General features: G+C 45.9%; 1 protein-coding gene across 1 annotated transcript in view; it reads left to right on the top strand.

Moving 5' to 3' along the window:
• The window catches only part of CACNA1E (calcium voltage-gated channel subunit alpha1 E), a 360381-nt gene that overhangs the window by 315779 nt on the left and 26365 nt on the right, over positions 1-18237 (top strand). The window contains exons 42-46 of the mRNA XM_083745793.1: positions 7297-7402; positions 11090-11197; positions 11989-12089; positions 13142-13248; positions 17008-17116. Coding sequence (XP_083601919.1) covers positions 7297-7402; positions 11090-11197; positions 11989-12089; positions 13142-13248; positions 17008-17116 — 531 coding nt within the window. The remainder of the gene's footprint in view (positions 1-7296; positions 7403-11089; positions 11198-11988; positions 12090-13141; positions 13249-17007; positions 17117-18237) is intronic.

Here is an 18237-nt window from a genome sequence, read left to right as displayed (position 1 = left end):
AGAGAAGACTCCCTGGAAAAGACCCTGATGATGGGAAAGATGGAGGGCACAAGGAGAAGGGGCCAACAGAGGACGAGATGGTTGGACAGTGTTCTCGAAGCTACCAGCATGAGTTTGACCAAACTGCGGGAGGCAGTGGAAGACAGGAGTGCCTGACGTGCTCTGGTCCATGGGGCACAAAGAGTCAGATACGACTAAACAACAACGAATGACCTCTACAAATAATACAGTTAATGTAGATGTAGCTCTTAATGTGCTCATATTTGTTTAGTTCAAAGATAAAAGGAAGGCCTTTGGAGCAAGTTCAAATACCTGACTTAGGAAATAGGAGGCAAGTTCCCAGTAGCAGAAGTTCCCAGTGTCTCTTTCTGGGAACAAAGGAGAAATGCCTAGCTTCCCACTTTGAGAAGCCCTTTCTAAGCGCCTTGGGATAGTTTTCTCCTGTATCATTCTTTCTTTCTTTCTTTCTTTCTTTCTTTCTTTCTTTCTTTCTTTCTTTCTTTCTCTATCTGTCTGTCTGTCTGTCTCATCTGCAAGCTAGTAAGAGCATCCATGATGAGAATATGGAGAAGTGGTCTTTATTCTTCTTCTCCACTGATCCCCATACTTAGAACCACAGAACCACAGCATTGTAGAGTTTCAAGGGACCCTGAGGGTCATCAATTCAACACCCTGCAATGCAAGAATATCAACTGAAGCATCCATGACAGATGGCCATCCAACCTCTGCTTAAAAACTCTCTGGAAGGAGAGTACACCACCTTCCAAGGAAGTCTGTTGTACTGTCAAACAGCTTTTACAGTCAGAAAATTCCTCCTGACGCTTAGTCAGAACTCCTTTCTTGTAACTTGAAGCCATTGGTTCAGGTCCTACTCTCCAGAGCAGGAAAAAACCAATCATGTTCCCTCTTCCATGTGGCAGCCATTTAGATATTTGTAGATGGCTATCACATCTTCCTGGGGAAAAACCATACCCAACTGCCTCAACCGTTCTGCATAAGGCTTGGTTTCTAGACCCTTGATCATCTTGGTTGCCTTCTTCTGCACAATATCCTTCTTAAATTGTGGTGCCCAGAACTGAACACCGTACTCCAGGTGTGCTCTGACCAAGGCAGAATAGCATGGTACTTTTACTTCCTTTGATCTGGACACTAGACTTCTGTTGATACAACCTAGAATAGCATTAGCTTTTTTTTTGCTCCTGCATCACACTGTTACCTCATGTTAAGCTTGTGGTCCACCAAGACCCATAGATCCTTTATACATGTCCTACTAGTAAGCCAGGTGTCCCCATCCTATATTTGTGCATCTGTTTTTTCCTGTCTAAGTGCAGAACCTTACATTTGTCCCTATTGTTAGGTTGGGCTCAGTCCTTCAATCTGTTGAGTACATAGCGTGTCCCGATTCTGTCTTCTGTGGTATTAGATGCACCTCCCATTTGCGGTGACATCCGCAAATTTGTTGAGCGTCTTCTCAATTCCTTCATCCAAGTTGTTTATAGAGACAACAACAACTAGCCCTGGGCACGTTTCACTTTTTCCCAGGAAGATGAGGAGGAGCTTAAAGATTCCAAACGAAGCCCCCAAGTCCATAGTTGTGCCTTTTCTACTGGATTCTAAGCCGACGTAGCTGTTCTCCATGAAACTCTTATGCATAGGCAGATAAGATCCTGCAATGAGAAAGTTACAAAATAGGAAGTACTAGCCAGGGAGTAGATTCAGTTAGGTAGCTGTGTTGGTCTGGCACAGTCAAAATATATGAAGAAATTAAAAATTGTCCAGTAGCACCTTAGAGACCAACTAAGTTTGTTCTTGGAGCAAACTTGAGACCCAGTGTAGTGTAGTGGTTAAGAGCGGTAGACTCGTAATCTGGTGAACCGGGTTTGCGTCCCCGCTCCGCCACATGCAGCTGCTGGGTGACCTTGGGCTAGTCACACTTCTCTGAAGTCTCTCAGCTCCACTCACCTCACAGAGTGTTTGTTGTGGGGGAGGAAGGGAAAATGAGATTGTTAGCTGCTTTGAGACTCCTTCGGGTAGTGATAAAGCGGGATATCAAATCCAAACTCCTCTTCTTCTTCTTGGTATAAGCTTTCGTGTGCACGCACACTTCTTCAGATAGCCAGGGGTTGTCCTTTACGGTTACTTTAGAATGCAGGGAGCACAAATGAACCCTGAACCTTAGAAGGCCAAAACAGCTGCCTCTGCCAAGACTCTTTAAACTCCAACCAGGTGAAACTTGAAGCCGCATGTGAGAAAGAACCGGGGGGCGGGAAGAGCATGGCATGTAGAATTTTCTTCCTGCTTTTCTTTTCTTAGCCACTTAGCATGCCTTTGCACCAGTGCATGGTGGGAAAGTTCTCCATCCCCAGGGCTGGATGGAAGCAAAAGAAACACATTCCTTTGAGCCTGGTTCACTACCCTCCTATGCAAGGTGATGCTTTCCGGTTGCATAGGCACTGCCGGAGGTGGGCGATACATGCCACTTCAGCCACGGGTTATGCCACAACGTGAATCTCAGGGCAGGACTTGGTGGGGAAGAAAGCAGGCTCTGCCAACAGCTCAGGTCCTGCCCATTCTCTGACGTCTGCACCACCATATCCTGAATAACCCTTTGTTGGAGTGTTGTGTATCTTGATTTATATACCACTTGCACACAGCCCTGGGAACGAGGTGGGGCAATGGCACGACACCTGCAAGGGGAAACCGGCCGTAAGAAACCAACGCCAGCCAATATGTATGGGAAGGCTGGCAAAACACGCCGGTGCCATTCTTGGGTCTGTGTGAGGGGCAATATAAATCCACATCAGCACAGGCTGTCATGTATGATTTGCATTGATTAATGGGTTTCCTGTTCTTTTCCTGTTTTGTCTGTTCTTTTCTCTCTTCTGTTCCCTGTGTTCTCTTTTGTTTGGGGGCATTTTTGGGGTCTCTGGGAATGCCTTTTTCCCCTTCCTTTCGTTCCTCTGCATCTTCCTCCCCTTCCCCTTGTCCTCTTTCCCCTCCATGACCAGTGGCCGCATCCATTACACTGAGATGTATGAAATGCTGACTCTCATGTCCCCACCACTAGGCCTCGGGAAGAGATGTCCCTCCAAAGTTGCTTATAAGGTAGAACAAACCCTTCTTTCCTTTATGGGCTGCTGGTCAGTGAGAAATGGGGGACGCATTAGCATGGGATGGGAGTGCGGGTGGCTGACCATATTGGGGGGGGAGGGAAAGGAAGGACTATTTGGTTTTTTATGGCTACCGAATGGTCACAAACCATTAAGTACTGGTCTGCTTGCACACTACGAAATACTTACCTGCCACACAAGGTGCGATACTCTGCAATGGAAGCATGGCTGTTATAGGAGAGGAATGTATGTAGTGTCAGTGTAACTAAAGTGAGCCTGAAAGCTAAGGTGATCCCTTTTCAGCGTAGGAGACACACAGTGGTCATCTTTAATATAACTCCCAGAGATAAAAATGTAGTTACTGTAATGCAGGCATAGGCAAACTCGGCCCTCCAGATGTTTTGGGACTACAACTCCCATCATCCCTAGCTAACAGGACCAATGGTCAGGGATGATGGGAGCTGTAGTCCCAAAACATCTGGAGGGCTGAGTTTGCCTATGCCTGCTTTAATGTAATGGAGGAGGAATCTCTGGAATTAAGCTCTTGCAAATACCGTATTTTTACGTGTATAAGACTAGGTTTCCCCCCTAAAAATAATGTCAAAAATTAGGGGGTGTCTTATACACAGATTCATCTCCCCCCCCCCCATTTTCTTAAATCTGAGTCCCCCCAAATAGGGGGTGTCTTATACATGGGGGTGTCTTTTATAGACGGAAAAATTCAGTAATTTTTAGCTAGTACACGTAGTTATTATGCTATCGGTTCTGAAGAACAGAGAGATTCACAATAAAGTATGAGAGGCTTTAGATTAGCGGTAGAGCAAATGTTTTGTATGCTGAGGATCCCAGTTCCATCTGCCCCCTCTGGTTCAAAGCCCTTTGGGATCTGAAATCGTAGAAACCCACTGTCTTACAGAGTGAATGTTACTGGGTTAATGGGCCAGGGGGCCTGACTCCGTAAAATGTTCACACAAATCCTTCTGCGTGTTGAAAGACCGTGTGGAAGAGCTCACGGGGCCACGAGGTCTAGACAGGCCCACTTCTGCCACACTCCTTCAACATCTCTGTGTTTAACAGATGTCAGAAGGCGTTCTATATACATACAGGTGTACATGAACAGAAATCCTCCAAGCAAGTAAGGACCCTGCTCAATTGTTTCATCTGCACCCGCTTAGAACACCTTCTGCCATCTGATGGGTGGATGTGTTTTTCAGCACATTTATGAGGCATTTATGTTAACTCTCTGAAAATAAGTCAGCTTGCAGCAAGATGGTTCGTTATATTAGAAGAAGTTCTGATTATGCAACGTTCGTTAAGCAATGTAGGGCTGTGGTCCTCAGCATGCTTGCATGGGAATAAGCCCTGTCAAGCTCATTGGGACTTAATAGCAAGAAGGTGAGAACCTGCAGCCTTCCAGATTTGTTCCTGTCAGCTCCACTAGCTTGACCAATGAACAGGGATGATGGGAACTGTAGTCCAACAACATCTGGAGAGCCACAGATTCCCCACCTCTGGTGAGTAGCATTGCATAGCTGTTGGCATCCATCTGTCTCGAGTGACAATGGAGTGCGCCTCCAGGGGTGAAGTCAAACTGTAAGAGAATCACAGCGTCTGCTGTGGCTGCAGAGACTGGTAACTTGTCACTGCTGCCTCCCGTCGTGTTTCCCAGTACGTTTCTGAGCACAATTCAAAGTGTTGGGGCTGACCTTTAAAGCCCTAAACAGCCTTGGCCCAGTATACCTGAAGGAGCGTCTCCACCTCCATCGTTCAGCCTGGACACTGAGGTCCAGCTCCGAGGGCCTTCTGGCAGTTCCCTCACTGCGAGAAGTGAGGTTACAGGGATCCAGGCAGAGGGCCTTCTCGGTGGTGGCACCCGCCCTGTGGAACGCCCTCCCACCAGATGTCAAAGGAAAAAACAACTACCAGACTTTTAGAAGACATTGGAAGGAAGCCCTGTTTAGGGAAGCTTTTAATATCTGAAGGACTATTATATTTTAATATTTTGTTGGAAGCCGGCCAGAGTGGCTGGGGAAACCCAGCCGGATGGGCTGAGTATAAATATTATTATTATTATTATTATTATTATTATTATTATTATTCTGCTGCATTAGCAGCACTGAAGTGACCTCTCTAGGGTATAAGCCTGGACAGTGAGTATGGAGGTCCTGGGCTGCCCAGAAGACAAGACCCCCCTCTCGGCCTCACTGATGTGGTCCAAAGGAAAGCAGAGCAATACATTTGGCACTAGCTTGTTTGCAGGAGTTGCCAGAAGGAGGCACACAAGACGTCATCCAGCTGTCTTAGGGACTCCGTTCCAGATTTCTGCAGGGTTTACTCCTTAACCTCTTCCTCTCCCAAAGATGTCTGGCAAGGCAGCAACTATCTGCCTGATAAGAGTTAAAAACTGAAACCTTCCATAACATGGCCCTTCCAATTCTCCCATTCTATGATAACCAGCTAGCTCAATAAAATATACTGTCTTTTTACAGTCCTGAATGGCATATATTTAGTTCCCTTGTGTTGGGCCATATGGAAAACTAACTGTAAAGATGATAGGCAAGCGCTCTAAAAACATGCAGCTCAATCTGTGTTGACTGATGGAAATACAAGGAAGGAAGGCTGAAGGCTGTAGAAGGAGCATGAAATATTCACCAAGCTGAATTGTCTTCAGTGGAGCTCATGACTTAACAATTCCATGGTTCACTCATGCAGCCTAGATGGCCAGAAACATCCTCCGCTGAAGCTGAGCCAGAAAGGGTTGTGTGGTGTTCGGAGTGCTGTGGTTGACTGCATTTAGCAGCATTCCTTCAATCCTTGTTAGTAACAGAAGGAATTTGCAGACCAGGTTCTTGGAGACCATGATCTGGTGAGAGAAGGCACCATGCTGGAAATTCTGGCATCCTGTGTGCATTCTGTGACAGGGTTGCAGCCAAAGCTTCAGGACTTAAACATGTTTGAGTTCAGATTGTACAAGATAGGACTGCTGTAAATATATCCTTTAGCCATTCAGATTTGCCTGTCTGTGACATTATCCAGGATTTCACCGTATTTTTCGCTCTATAAGACGCACCAGACCACAAGACGCACCTAGTTTTTGGAGGAGGAAAACAAGAAAAAAAATATTCTGAATCTCAGAAGCCAGAACAGCAAGAGGGATTGCTGCGCAGTCAAAGCAGCAATCCCTCTTGCGGTTCTGGCTTCTGGGATAGCTGCGCATCCTTCATTCGCTCGATAAGACACACACACATTTCCCCTTACTTTTTAGGAGGAAAAAAGTGAATCTTATAGAGCAAAAAATACGGTAGTTTCTGTTCATGGCAGCGCTTACTTGCACTCACACTCACCTGTTGCTAGAAGCACACAAGGTGGAAAAAACATATTGCACAAACGGAAGCATGTTTACTACTTTTGAGCCTGAATTTCACCTAATGGTTTTGGGTCAATGGTGGCTCCGAAAGGACCAGAACGAGGTTGGGTGAATAGGTGTGGCAGGGGAAGCCCAGAACGATATACAAAGCAGTCTGTACACTCTGGGAAGTGGATTTGGCCATTTCACTCTCCCCTCCTGGGGGTAAAAGGAGCATGACCTTCCCACTCCTGCCTTGGTCATCAGTTTTTCTTCATTTGCACCCGCTCTCTCGCTCTCTCTCTCCTCCCGCTTCAGACTCGAGATGAGTTCAAGCCATTGCATGGGCAATCATGTGCTGCAAGCCTAATCTTTCTTCTGAAATAAATTAAACGCAAACTCAAAAAGGGGGCGCCAGGATGTAGCTGGGTAGCAAGTTTATCACAGAGAGGCCTGAGTTTGAATCCTGGGATGCAAGATTCAACAAAATGGGGGAGGGGGCAAGAGACAAAATGGCTCTGAAAAAGATGGAGATACAGATCCCCTGGGGCTGTCTCTCCTTTGCATAGTCCTATTTCTTGCTCCAAGTCAGTAAAACGACATGTAGGCTTGACAAGATGAATAAAAATGGCAAAAGACAGCAAGCAGGCACACTGGGGGGTGGGTGGGCGTGATACCAGCTGGGGGAGATGGAGTGGGCGATCCTTGCCCTCCTTTTTGGCTATCCTACGTGATGCATTCTAAGCCCCCTTTTCTCGTGTCTCCCTGATACGTTTTTCGATATTGTTTTCTGCCTGCTTCCCCCCACCCCCGCTTCCCCACCCCCACTCTCTTGTGCAGAGGCTGGTCCTGATGAATATGCCGGTGGCCGAGGACAACACAGTCCATTTCTCCTCCACCTTGATGGCACTCATTCGAACAGCTTTGGACATTAAGATTGCTAAAGGTAAAGCAGCGGGGGCAGGAGGCTGAGATGGAACAGCCAAAGGGGCCCGTGGTTGGGAATCTTGCCAATCATCCAACGCCTGAGAATCTTGCAGAAAAGAAACTGTTTCGGCAGTCTACTCCATATCCCTCACACTTCAGAAATGGTGGGGTGAATATAAAGGCGGTTACAGATAGGTAGCCGTGTTGGTCTGCCATAGTCAAAACAAAAAAAATTCCTTCCAGTAGCACCTTAAAGACCAACTAAGTTAGTTCTTGGTATGAGCTTTCGTGTGCATGCACACTTCTTCAGATACACTGAAACAGAAGGCGGTGTACATGCTGTACCTTTAAAGGCGGTGTACATGCTGTACCTTTAAAGTACCTGGCCACCCTCAAAGAATCGTGGGAAGTGTAGTTTGCCCACCACCGAGCTACAGTTCTGAGCATCCTTAACCAGAGACGTAGCAAGGTCAGGTGGTACCCGGTGTGGAAAATTTATTGTCCCTTCCCACCCCCACCCCCCCACATTCAAACTATTAAAAGATGGAAAAATAAGATACTTACAGTCGCAACTGTTATTTTCTGGTTTATTTACTGAACATTGTGAGCATAAGCAGCTTTGGCTTAGTGGCCCAGGAGGTCGTCCACGTGCGCCCCGGAACCCAGGCACTGTTGGCGGCCACTTCAGCCTCCGCAGGCCACCTCAGTGGCCCCAAAAACTGGAGCTTCAATAAGTTTATTTTAAAAATACTTATTTTTTCCAGTTTGACACTCCCCTCAGCGGTGGCACCCGGGGCAACCCGCCCCTACCGCACCCCCCTTCCTACCCCACTGTCTTTAACAAACCACAGTCCCCAGAATTATTTATGTGCTTTAAATGTGTGGTATGTACACACCCAAGCACGACGTTTTAAGAGCGGCAAAGTACATTCCCTGCCCCTGTGACATACCCACCTTTTTTTCAGCCCTGGGACAAGCACCAATAAATCAGTTCTCCAGATATTCAGCATAAAGTAGGAACACACTGGCCCTTTTTCGCTTATAGATGTGATGGGTGCCTATTGCCTTGCCACTTCCTGTAAGCGCTGAAATAGTGGGGCATCTGTCCACACATGTTGTTTAGGGATATTCGCAAAGCTTTTGCTTAGCTTCTCCCAGGGCTTCACAACTTTTCCATTCTTAATCCGACCTAAAAACTACTGACACTGAAAGCGGGGGGCTGGTGACAGCAGGTCTGTGTGGGATGGCTTTAGGATCAGAGTCTGAATGGAGCCACCAGGATCAGCTTTTTGGGATTAACAGAAGGCTTGTGTGGGTTGCAGTAGGCCTGGTATCTTAAATGAGGGACTGGCAGTGTGTATAATAAGATAATTTTGAAAGGTGTATGTAGGACTTATGTAGGGGGGGAGTAGATTTCCTGCATTATCGACACCAATGTGTCTTAATTCCCAACCATTTGAATTTTACTTGCAACTCTGAAAGAACTGTTGGTTTTGATACCTGTTGCAGCTTTCTGAAGCTTTCCTGTATGTGAAAGGATCTAATCTGGAGGGGGGGGGGGGGGAAACATTTCGCCCTGCAGGTTGGGAGGTGGAAATTAGTTTTGGCAGGGATGCCGAGACTGCAGAGCTAAACTTGCCAGACTGTTGCTAAATGAAGACAATTTACTGTCAGGAGCTCATCCTACACTCAAGTAGGACCCTGGCAGAGACACATGCCCGACTGGCATGTTCTCTCCCTCCTGGTCGATTGTTTGGGAGCTTCAAAAGCTTTCTTAAGCCTGAACATCACAACGACCGATGCCGACAGACACCGGCACAGGGATCCGCAGAGTCTTTGCAGCTTGCATAACAGACCTCAGCAACTCAGCATTTTGGCTAATCTACTTTATTTACATATAAACACACACGGAGCACTGCAACATGGCTCCCTCTCTCTCTAGCATCAGACAGCAAAGAGAAAGAACAAAGGACAATAGTCCCACTTCACGGAACACAGTAACACAAACATCCTGTCTCCGCCACTTCCCACTCTGTGGAGTCAAAACATATACCGTCATGTGATAGACAACAATCCCATGACTGCAATCATGGAGCAGGAATTCTAACAGTTACCATGTCCCTGTGCCTGCAGTCTCACAAAGGGAGGGAAAATGGGAACTGTGTCAAACCGGGATGCCAGGAGTCCATTCATTTTGGCTGACCTTGGTACCCAATTAGAATCTGTGGGTGTCTCTCTCCCAGGACCATAAGGGCCGAGTGAGACGTCTGATTTTGGGTGCCATTAAAGGATAGTACATTTTTTAGCTATTTAATTTGTTGCTGTTCCAAGGAGAGGTGCTTCTGAGATTCTCTGCTTCTAGTGCCAAAATAACTTGGCCAACACTGGGTACCTTATCTTGCAGAGTGAGACATTTGCTGTTGTACCTCAAGAAGCAACATGTCTTGGGCTGGCTCTCCACCCTCCTCTTCATCAAGAGAGGGGAGGAGTCTTGTCTTTGACGCTCTGAGCTTTGGAGGTACCCAAAATCAGCCGTGCTGCTTCTGAGTGCCTCCAAGGCCCAGTGTTGACAGCAGAAGCTCTAGATTAAATATACTGTATATGGTTGCCCCTGTGCATTGATGGGCCTCTGTTGATCTTTGCGTTCAGTTCTGTACTGAAATCTTCCCTTCTCGGTAATTCTGTATTTCTTCCTGCTGAGGCACTGTGGTATAGTGGACCAGAGGTCTACATTTGGGCCAGGTATTCTGGTGTTTGAATCCTTGTACAGTCATGAGGCTGGCTGTGTGGCCTTTGAGCAAGTCATGTGCTTTCAGCCTCACATATTTCACTGTTGTTGTCGGGATAAAAAATATGAAACACACCCCTCCACCCACTGCACTGCACATCCACCTGAGTTTATTTTTTTTCTTCAAAAAATTTATTGATTTTCACAAAATTATAAACACACAAACACATAAACAAACAAACATAAATCATAACCTTAATAAAACTAATCTTATTAACATTGTTAAGTGACTTCCTTGTATCCCCCTAGTTGAATTTCAATGAATATCATTTTAATGGTTTTCCAAATCAGTATTCTTATAAAATTAACTTAATCACTTAACATCTTTCTTTCTTTCCAATTCAGCATTAGACATATTAATTCATCACGTTGCATATTTAAAGCCTAAACCTACCTGGTAATTGCAAGCTTTTTCCAATTAGATTAACTTAACATATTTAACTAAATAATCATTAAATTTTGTCCATTTTTCCTGGTACTCCTCCTCCTTCTGGTCACGGACTCTTCCAGTCAGGTCGGCTAGCTCTGAAAAATCCATCATCTTCATCTGCCATTCTTCCACTGTTGTTACTTCTTGCATTTTCCACTTCTTAGCTAATAAGGTTTGAGCAGCAGTTGTGGCATACGAAAATAATTTAACATCTTTCTTCTGCAATTCCAAACCTGTTATTCCAAGAAGAAAAGCCTCTGGTTTAGGTATAAATGTATATTTCAACATTTTTTTTCAATTCATTATAAATCTTTTCCCAGAAGTCTTTCACCTTGGGGCAGGTCCACCACATATGATAGAAGGTACTTCACTGCCACCTGAGTTTCTTTGGTAAAGAGTGGGGTGTAGATCTGATCGGTAATGTGTGCCATTGCCTTACATATCTCTGAGCAGTTTGTTCAGTTTCATTTTGACCCACTTTCTCCTAGGCGGTGCAGATTGGCAACAGCTGGACTCCGAGCTCCAGAAAGAGATTTTGACCATCTGGCCTCACCTTTCACAGAAGATGCTGGACCTGTTGGTGCCTATGCCAAAAAGTGAGTTATTGTTTAGGCGTTGCGGCTGCCAGGTCCCTATGACAGGACTGGGATGGGGAAGACTGGAAGAAGTAGGAAACGGTAGATGGTTGGAAGGACAGATGGATGCATAGAGAGATATGCTTGGTTGTCAAAGAGTGAAAAAGAAGAGGGAGATAAACGATCACATTTACCTCCTGATTCCTGGCCATTTACTTTGCAGATCTTTTATATGACCATCAAGTGCTTTTTTTCTGGGGGTACGCAGGGGTACACATACCCCTAAACATGTTGTGGATATAAGTTTGGCCCCCTTGAGGGGCACTATTTCAATATGAGTAGGAAAATGAGAGTACCCCTAAACATATATTTTTTTTAGAAAAAAAGGAATGTGACCGTCTATCCTCCATCTTTAGGTCCCAGGCATAAACATGAGAATGAAATTCTGAAGTATTTTCCTGCGTATCGATGCCCCGCCCCGGGTGTCATGATGCCTTCGTTCGCCCCTGCACACACAAACACACACACACACCTGCAAGAGGAGTATTCTGCACACTTTAAAATTCATTTTTAGCAAAACAAAAATTAGGCTTGAACAGAAAGACACATTTTTCAGGAGGTGCCTCAAACAGATAGCCAATGGCACCTCCAGATTCACAGAGCGAAGGGCGTTCCTTTGTTTAATGAACTTGTGTGGTTGCTTCACAGCCATGCAATGACTGGCATGTCCCTGATTCAACTTTCCGCACAGCTGCCATTGCACCTGACGAGCGTCATTTCTGTTAACATAGAACTCTGCCTTTTACTTCCAGCTACGGACCTGACAGTTGGAAAAATCTATGCAGCCATGATGATAATGGACTATTATAAGCAGAGTAAAGCTAAAAAACAAAGGCAGCAACTGGAAGAACAGGTACAGGTCCACTGCAGCAAGTAACAGCAATCCTACTGCATTGAAGGTTGAAAGTTTATGGAAGGATACTTGCACAAAAAAGGTCAACATGGGCAGCTGGGAGTTATTTGTGCAGGAGTTAACAGCTCCAACCTATTGTTCCAACCTATTGAGTTCCAACCTATTGATGCATTCCATATTTGGTTTTTCATGATTGCCTTAACTGTTAGGCTTGTTTTCTGCTGTTTCTCCAAGGAGCTTATCTTGACTTATGTACAGTTCCCAGATAGCCTTCCATTCAGGCAATTTACAAGGCAATGGTGGCCCTAGGAATAAACGGGCAGGGGGCATCACAGAAGGGGGTCAACTGTGTCTCCCATACTGGATTCCAGAAGGAACAAGCCATAGCATATGTCACATTAATGCCTCCATCCCCGGGGGTGGGGGTGGGGGGGTGCATTCCCTGAAGTGAATGCCATTGATTGTGACATCCCATTCCATCCCATATAAACCATGCTTACAGCCTTACTGTAGTTCATGAGCAATGGAGAAGACATGATTTGTCTTATAAGTAACCACAAAGGCTTACAAATTCCCCCCAGTGCAGCTCATCTAACAGGACCAGATCAGATTGGGGGAACTCTAGCAGTTCCCCCCTCCTTTCCCCTGCAGTGGTACCTATTTATCTACTTGCACTGGTCTGCTTTCGAACTGCTAGGTTGGCAGGAGCTGGGACAGAGCAACGGGAGCTCACTCCATCACAGAGATTCGAACTGCCTACCTTCCGATCAGAAAGCCCAAGAGGCCTGGTGGTTTAGACCACAGGGCCACCCGCGTCCTATGGCCAGAGGAAGAGAGGGGAGGGCAGGGGAAAGGATTCAACTGCTCTCACTCACTTAGTTGTAAGATATGCACACCCGACCGACTTCAGATGTGCATGCCAAAGAGGTGCAGTTCCCTATCACAACTAGATTCACCCTTAAGAAACACTGTGTTGTTGTTTATTTACCAATCTGTATTTTGAATTGAGACTATTTTCCCCCTCTCCCTTTTTATTATTATTTTGAATTCAGAAAAATGCCCCAATGTTCCAGCGCATGGAGCCTTCCTCTCTTCCTCAGGAGATCATTTCTAATGCCAAAGCTTTGCCTTACCTCCAGCAAGATACCCTTTCAGGACTGTAAGTGTAGATGTTTGAGTTAAACGACATGTCCATGCGGGCATTTCTGCGTATTCGTGCTGCGGTTGTGTTGTATTTTAAATAGCGCTTAATATACAATGCGCTCTTCCTGGCTAAGGGTGGGAGAGAAATAATAAATTTGGAGGAGAGCATCTGTGGGAGAGTTGTCCCACCTGCTTGCTCCGATGCAGTTAGCAAGGGGGAGGGACAACCGATAGACTGTTCCCCTCCTCCACTGCAAGAAAATAATCCAGTTTGCATTTTAACATGGGCCTGCTTAATTTGCACTCCACAACCAATACAAGAACCATCATTCTTCTTCACAATTTGCATTTTGTGAGGAAGGGCACACACAAAAAATGCATGCTGGAAAATTGCTTGCAAAAGTGTGTGTGTGTGTGTGTGTGTGTGTGTGTGTGTGTGTTAGTCACCATAGAAAGCTCAGTTGGTAGAGCGTGAGGCTCTTAATCTCAAGTGGGTTTGAGCCCCATGTTGGGCGAAAGATTCCGGCATCGCAAGGGGTTGGATTTGTCCCTTCCAAGTCTACAATTCTGTGATTCTACATGAGGCAAGACTGCATATGCTGGGAGTGTGCAGATCTTCGTGGTACCGCAAACTGATGCAGGAATGGGGCAAAAAATGACTGAAGAATGGAGAAATGAGAATCGGAGGAACCAGAATTGACATAAACACGTTCCTGTATTCCAAATGAGGCACTCAACGTATGACAGCCATACCCCATTCAACTGAGTTTACAGGTGATGTAAAAAATGGGGTTTGGCTTTTGCTGCCCAACTCCCCATGGGGCTCTGAGCCCCCCAAGTCCATGATCGGTCAGAGAAGAAGGGATGGAGGCAGGATCCAGTGGAAAGCAAGGCAGATATTTATTTTTCTGTTGCAGCAGAGTTCTCTTCCCTCCTTTCAAGGAGGGAGAGACCCTGAACAAAATTGTGCAGGAACCTTTAAAGACTTTGGACATTGCCCAACACCCTTAGCCAAAGACCACCCCAAAATCATCATACATACACTATAGGAGGCAGTCTGCAGCAGAAATCCTGTCTGCCAGAATACCTGATAATGGTCACTGACTGCATTACCTGTGCAACCTGGCTATTCTTTTGTGATGGTTAATATTTTAGTTCCTGAATCCAGGTCACTGGCTCACCCTATTCATACACAAATATGCCTTAAGACAGGATTTGTAGGTGAAAAGACAATGGGAAGCCTTTCCCCATTTGCCTCCCTTACTGCAGAGGAATATTTTGAGGTTCATGGGAGAGTCAAAATGGCTTCAGGATTACTCTCCTGTACTATTTTAGACACATGGTTTATATCATGGGTAGGCAACCTAAGGCCTGGGGGCCAGATGCGGCCCAATCGCCTTCTAAATCCGCCCTGAGGACAGTCCGGGAATCAGTGTGTTTTTACATGAGTAGAATGTTTCCTTTTATTTAAAATGCATCTCTGGGTTATTTGTGGGGCATTGGAATTCGTTCATCCCCCCTCCCCCCAAAAAATATAGTCTGCCCCTCCACAAGGTCTGAGGGACAGTGGACCGGCCCCCTGCTGAAAAAGTTTGCTGACCCCTGGTTTATATATTTAGATATGTGTGCATTTATGAATATTTATTCTGCATTTGAGACCTTAGAATTCTTGTAACACAGGCAGTTCAGACAATATTGCCATCCCCTTGTAGAATCAGCCGATATTTGCCAGCAATTGTTACCTGTTTTTCCCTACCATGGAAAATCCGATTTGAAAAGAATGGAACCTTAGCAAAAACTCCACAGGTGTGGCGGTTCTTTTGTTGCTATTTTCCCTTATTTTTCTTCAACCTCCTCCTGCTGGTTTCTGCCTGATTAATTGCTTCCTCTTTCCACTGCTGCTAATCTGACCCCCCCCCCTCCAATTCGAGAATTCCTGTTGCTTCGTGTGTGTGTGTGTGTGTGTGTGTGTGTGTGTGTGTGTGTTTTTAATTACTCTTGCTGCAAAGGGGGAAGGAATTACAGTTTCTTAGAAAGGGCAGAACGTTAACTCTTCTTTTAGTGGAGAAAATTCACAACCAGAGAGAAAGTCACTCTGCATGAAGTCCTTTACTGTTTTCTGTGGTGTGTGTCTGTGTGTGTCTGTGTGTGGCAGGGTGGGTGGGTGGAGAAGGAACAACTTCTAGAAATGATTAAGTAACCATGAGGAGGAGTTGAGAGAAAGGTGAGGAGGCTTGCACCTGCTATGTGACCAAAACAAGTGCATCGTTCTAGGGAACAGTGCTATCAGCAGTGTATTCCACTACAGAGAGACTCAGCGTGCCTCCAATATAATCCACAGAAGATGCAGAATTGCAAAGAAAGCAGCCCTGATCATGAAGGCTGCATGGGAGAAAAGGCCAGAATAGCCCCTTGTTCCTTTTCCATTCCTCCTCCAAAGTTTTCCAAATCCTGTGCTATGTCAAGGCATAGCCTCTCTCCCTGACATTCAAAGTCAGAAGAAGAAGAAGAAGAAGAAGAAGAAGAAGAAGAAGAAGAAGAAGAGTAGTAGTAGTAGTTTGGATTTGATATCCCGCCTTTCACTCCCTTTAAGGAGTCTCAAAGCGGCTAACATTCTCCTTTCCCTTCCTCCCCCACAACAAACACTCTGTGAGGTGAGTGGGGCTGAGTGACTTCAGAGAAGTGTGACTGGCCCAAGGTCACCCAGCAGCTGCATGTGGAGGAGCGGAGACGCGAACCCGGTTCACCAGATTACGAGTCCACCGCTCTTAACCACTACACCACACTGGCTGAATGTGGGGAAAACAACAACCCATTGATAGCATTTTTCAAACTCTACATGCAGTCTAGAAATAACTTCGAATGAAAATATTATTCAAAGAACCCCCCTGCATGTACAGAACATTATTCCAGAAACATACAGGCCACTGTGGAAAAGGTTTTCTCTGATTCAGCCCTTGTTAAATCACTTTTGGCTTGTCAACCAACTGTACATGTTCCATAAGTACTACATTTACTTGGGGATATTTATTTGGAAGGAAAAATAGTTGATGTACAGCTGTACGGGTGACACTATTGATTAAAGAAACAAAACAGCTGATGGGGCAGGTTTGAAGACAGCGTTGTTTTTTAATCTTTTGCTGCTGTGTGCAAATTAAAATTGGCTTTCTTATCCTTCCTGCACAATCCAGGTTCATAAGCCCATTGAGTTTAACAGGACAGAGTTAAATTGCATGTGTGACCTCTCCCCTTGGAATAAACAGGATTAAAGTGGACCTTACTTTGGCTGGATCATGCCCCTTGTGTTTATTAATATATGGCTAGCTTAACAATAGTAATAAAACCATAACACCTTAAAAGGTCCAGCGGCTTCTCCCAAAGAGAATTCCACAAACTCCACACAGAGAAGGCCCCGTTTCTCCTCTAAATGAACATTTATTTCTAATGGCAGTGGGCTCTGGAGATCTTTGTAGAATCGTAGAATTCTAGAGTTGGACGGGACCATGAGGGTCATCTAGTCCAGCCCCCGGCAATGCAGGAATCTTTTTCCCAATGTGGGGCTTGAACTCACAACCTTGAGATCAATAATCTCATGCTCTACTGGCTGAGCTATCCACTGCGCCCCAGAGAAGGCGTGTTCTTCATCGTGGAGTGAGGCTCTTAATGAAATGCTGCAAGATCTTCTGTTTGGCGGGAGTTAGAGAAATAACCGACAGGAGTTGGACCATCAGAGTTTTGTGTTCTCCTTTCATTTGAAGCTAGGTTAACTTTACAGGAGCAGCAGGAGCGGGTTCCCTTCCCTGAGCCCACTCTCTCCCCAAGAGATATTCCAGCTGGCTTGCATGGATCCATCCCATGGGGAATATCAAGAGCAGCAATCTCTGGTAAGTCCATTTATGAATGTTTCTCTTGCTATCCTGTTGCGTGGCGAGTCCCCCCCCCCAGTGGAAATAATGACACAATTATTAAGGTTAATGGGCTAAATAAGGCCACAACTTTATTGGTTACAGGTGATGAGAGGTATTGGCTTAGGCATTGGTCCTAACCAACTATATCCGACTTCAGCCCATTTGCTTGAAGTCCAGGAAGGGTTAACCACCAGTAGGGGGAGTCCTGCTGATGTGCATCAACTAGGAACTCCCGCGGGGTCACCGATTGGGGGCGTGCCTTAGGCCCTCACCTCCATAGGCTTTGGACAGGGCCACACCCCCCGGAATCCTTTATCGGACTACCCTTCAATATACGGGGCAGGTGATGGCACTACCTCCCCTCTTCCATCTACAGAGCAATACCATAGCCTAACCGCCAATTTCGAGAAAGTTGTGATGATTTGCTACATGGTAGGCAAAAACCAAGTGGCTGGTGCCAATTTGCCAAGTAGAAAAATTCCTACCAGGCCCCTCAACGGCGACCAACCAAGGTCCATAGCAAGGTCAAAGAACGAAAACCTTATAGGGCGAGAGGGTGGGAAAAACAGGAACAGCTGGCAGGCAGCAAAGAGGGAGATCCCCGGCCACGTCCTGGTTTAAATAGGGCAGGCCACACCCCCAGAGCCAGCCTATTGGCTGGCCAGGAGGTGACGTGGCTGAGAATCCCCCCAGTCACGCAGGGGCTGGGGCCATGAAGCCCACAACTCCACCTCCTCCAAAGGGCGGAAGTGGCTTTCTGCACTGCTTCATGTGAAATCCTGGCACTTTGGGGTGCCGTCTGGGGTCCAAGCATCAGTGTGCTTGCCTATATAGACGGCTTTACTAATCTTACCTCTTCTCTCCTTCTAGACCTTTATTCCTAGGAAATATTCTCCCAGTCTTTCCAAAAGCCATCCTGTGGGGTGTTGTATTGAAACTGGGCCAGGTTTAATTCCCTCCCCTTTGTTTATTTATATCTACCTCAAGGGGATAAAAAAAGATACAAGTTCTCCAGAATTCTCTCTGGTCACACCCTGAGCCCTTATTGTGGTACGGCAAGGGTGCCGTTTCAGTTAGAGAAAAGGAGGAGACCTGTG

Source organism: Podarcis gaigeae (genome assembly GCF_964106915.1).
Source record: "Podarcis gaigeae genome assembly, chromosome: 6".
Taxonomy (NCBI): Eukaryota; Metazoa; Chordata; class Lepidosauria; order Squamata; family Lacertidae; genus Podarcis; species Podarcis gaigeae.
The sequence above is the reverse complement of the archived record's forward strand: the minus strand, read 5'-3'. Positions and strand labels throughout refer to the sequence as shown.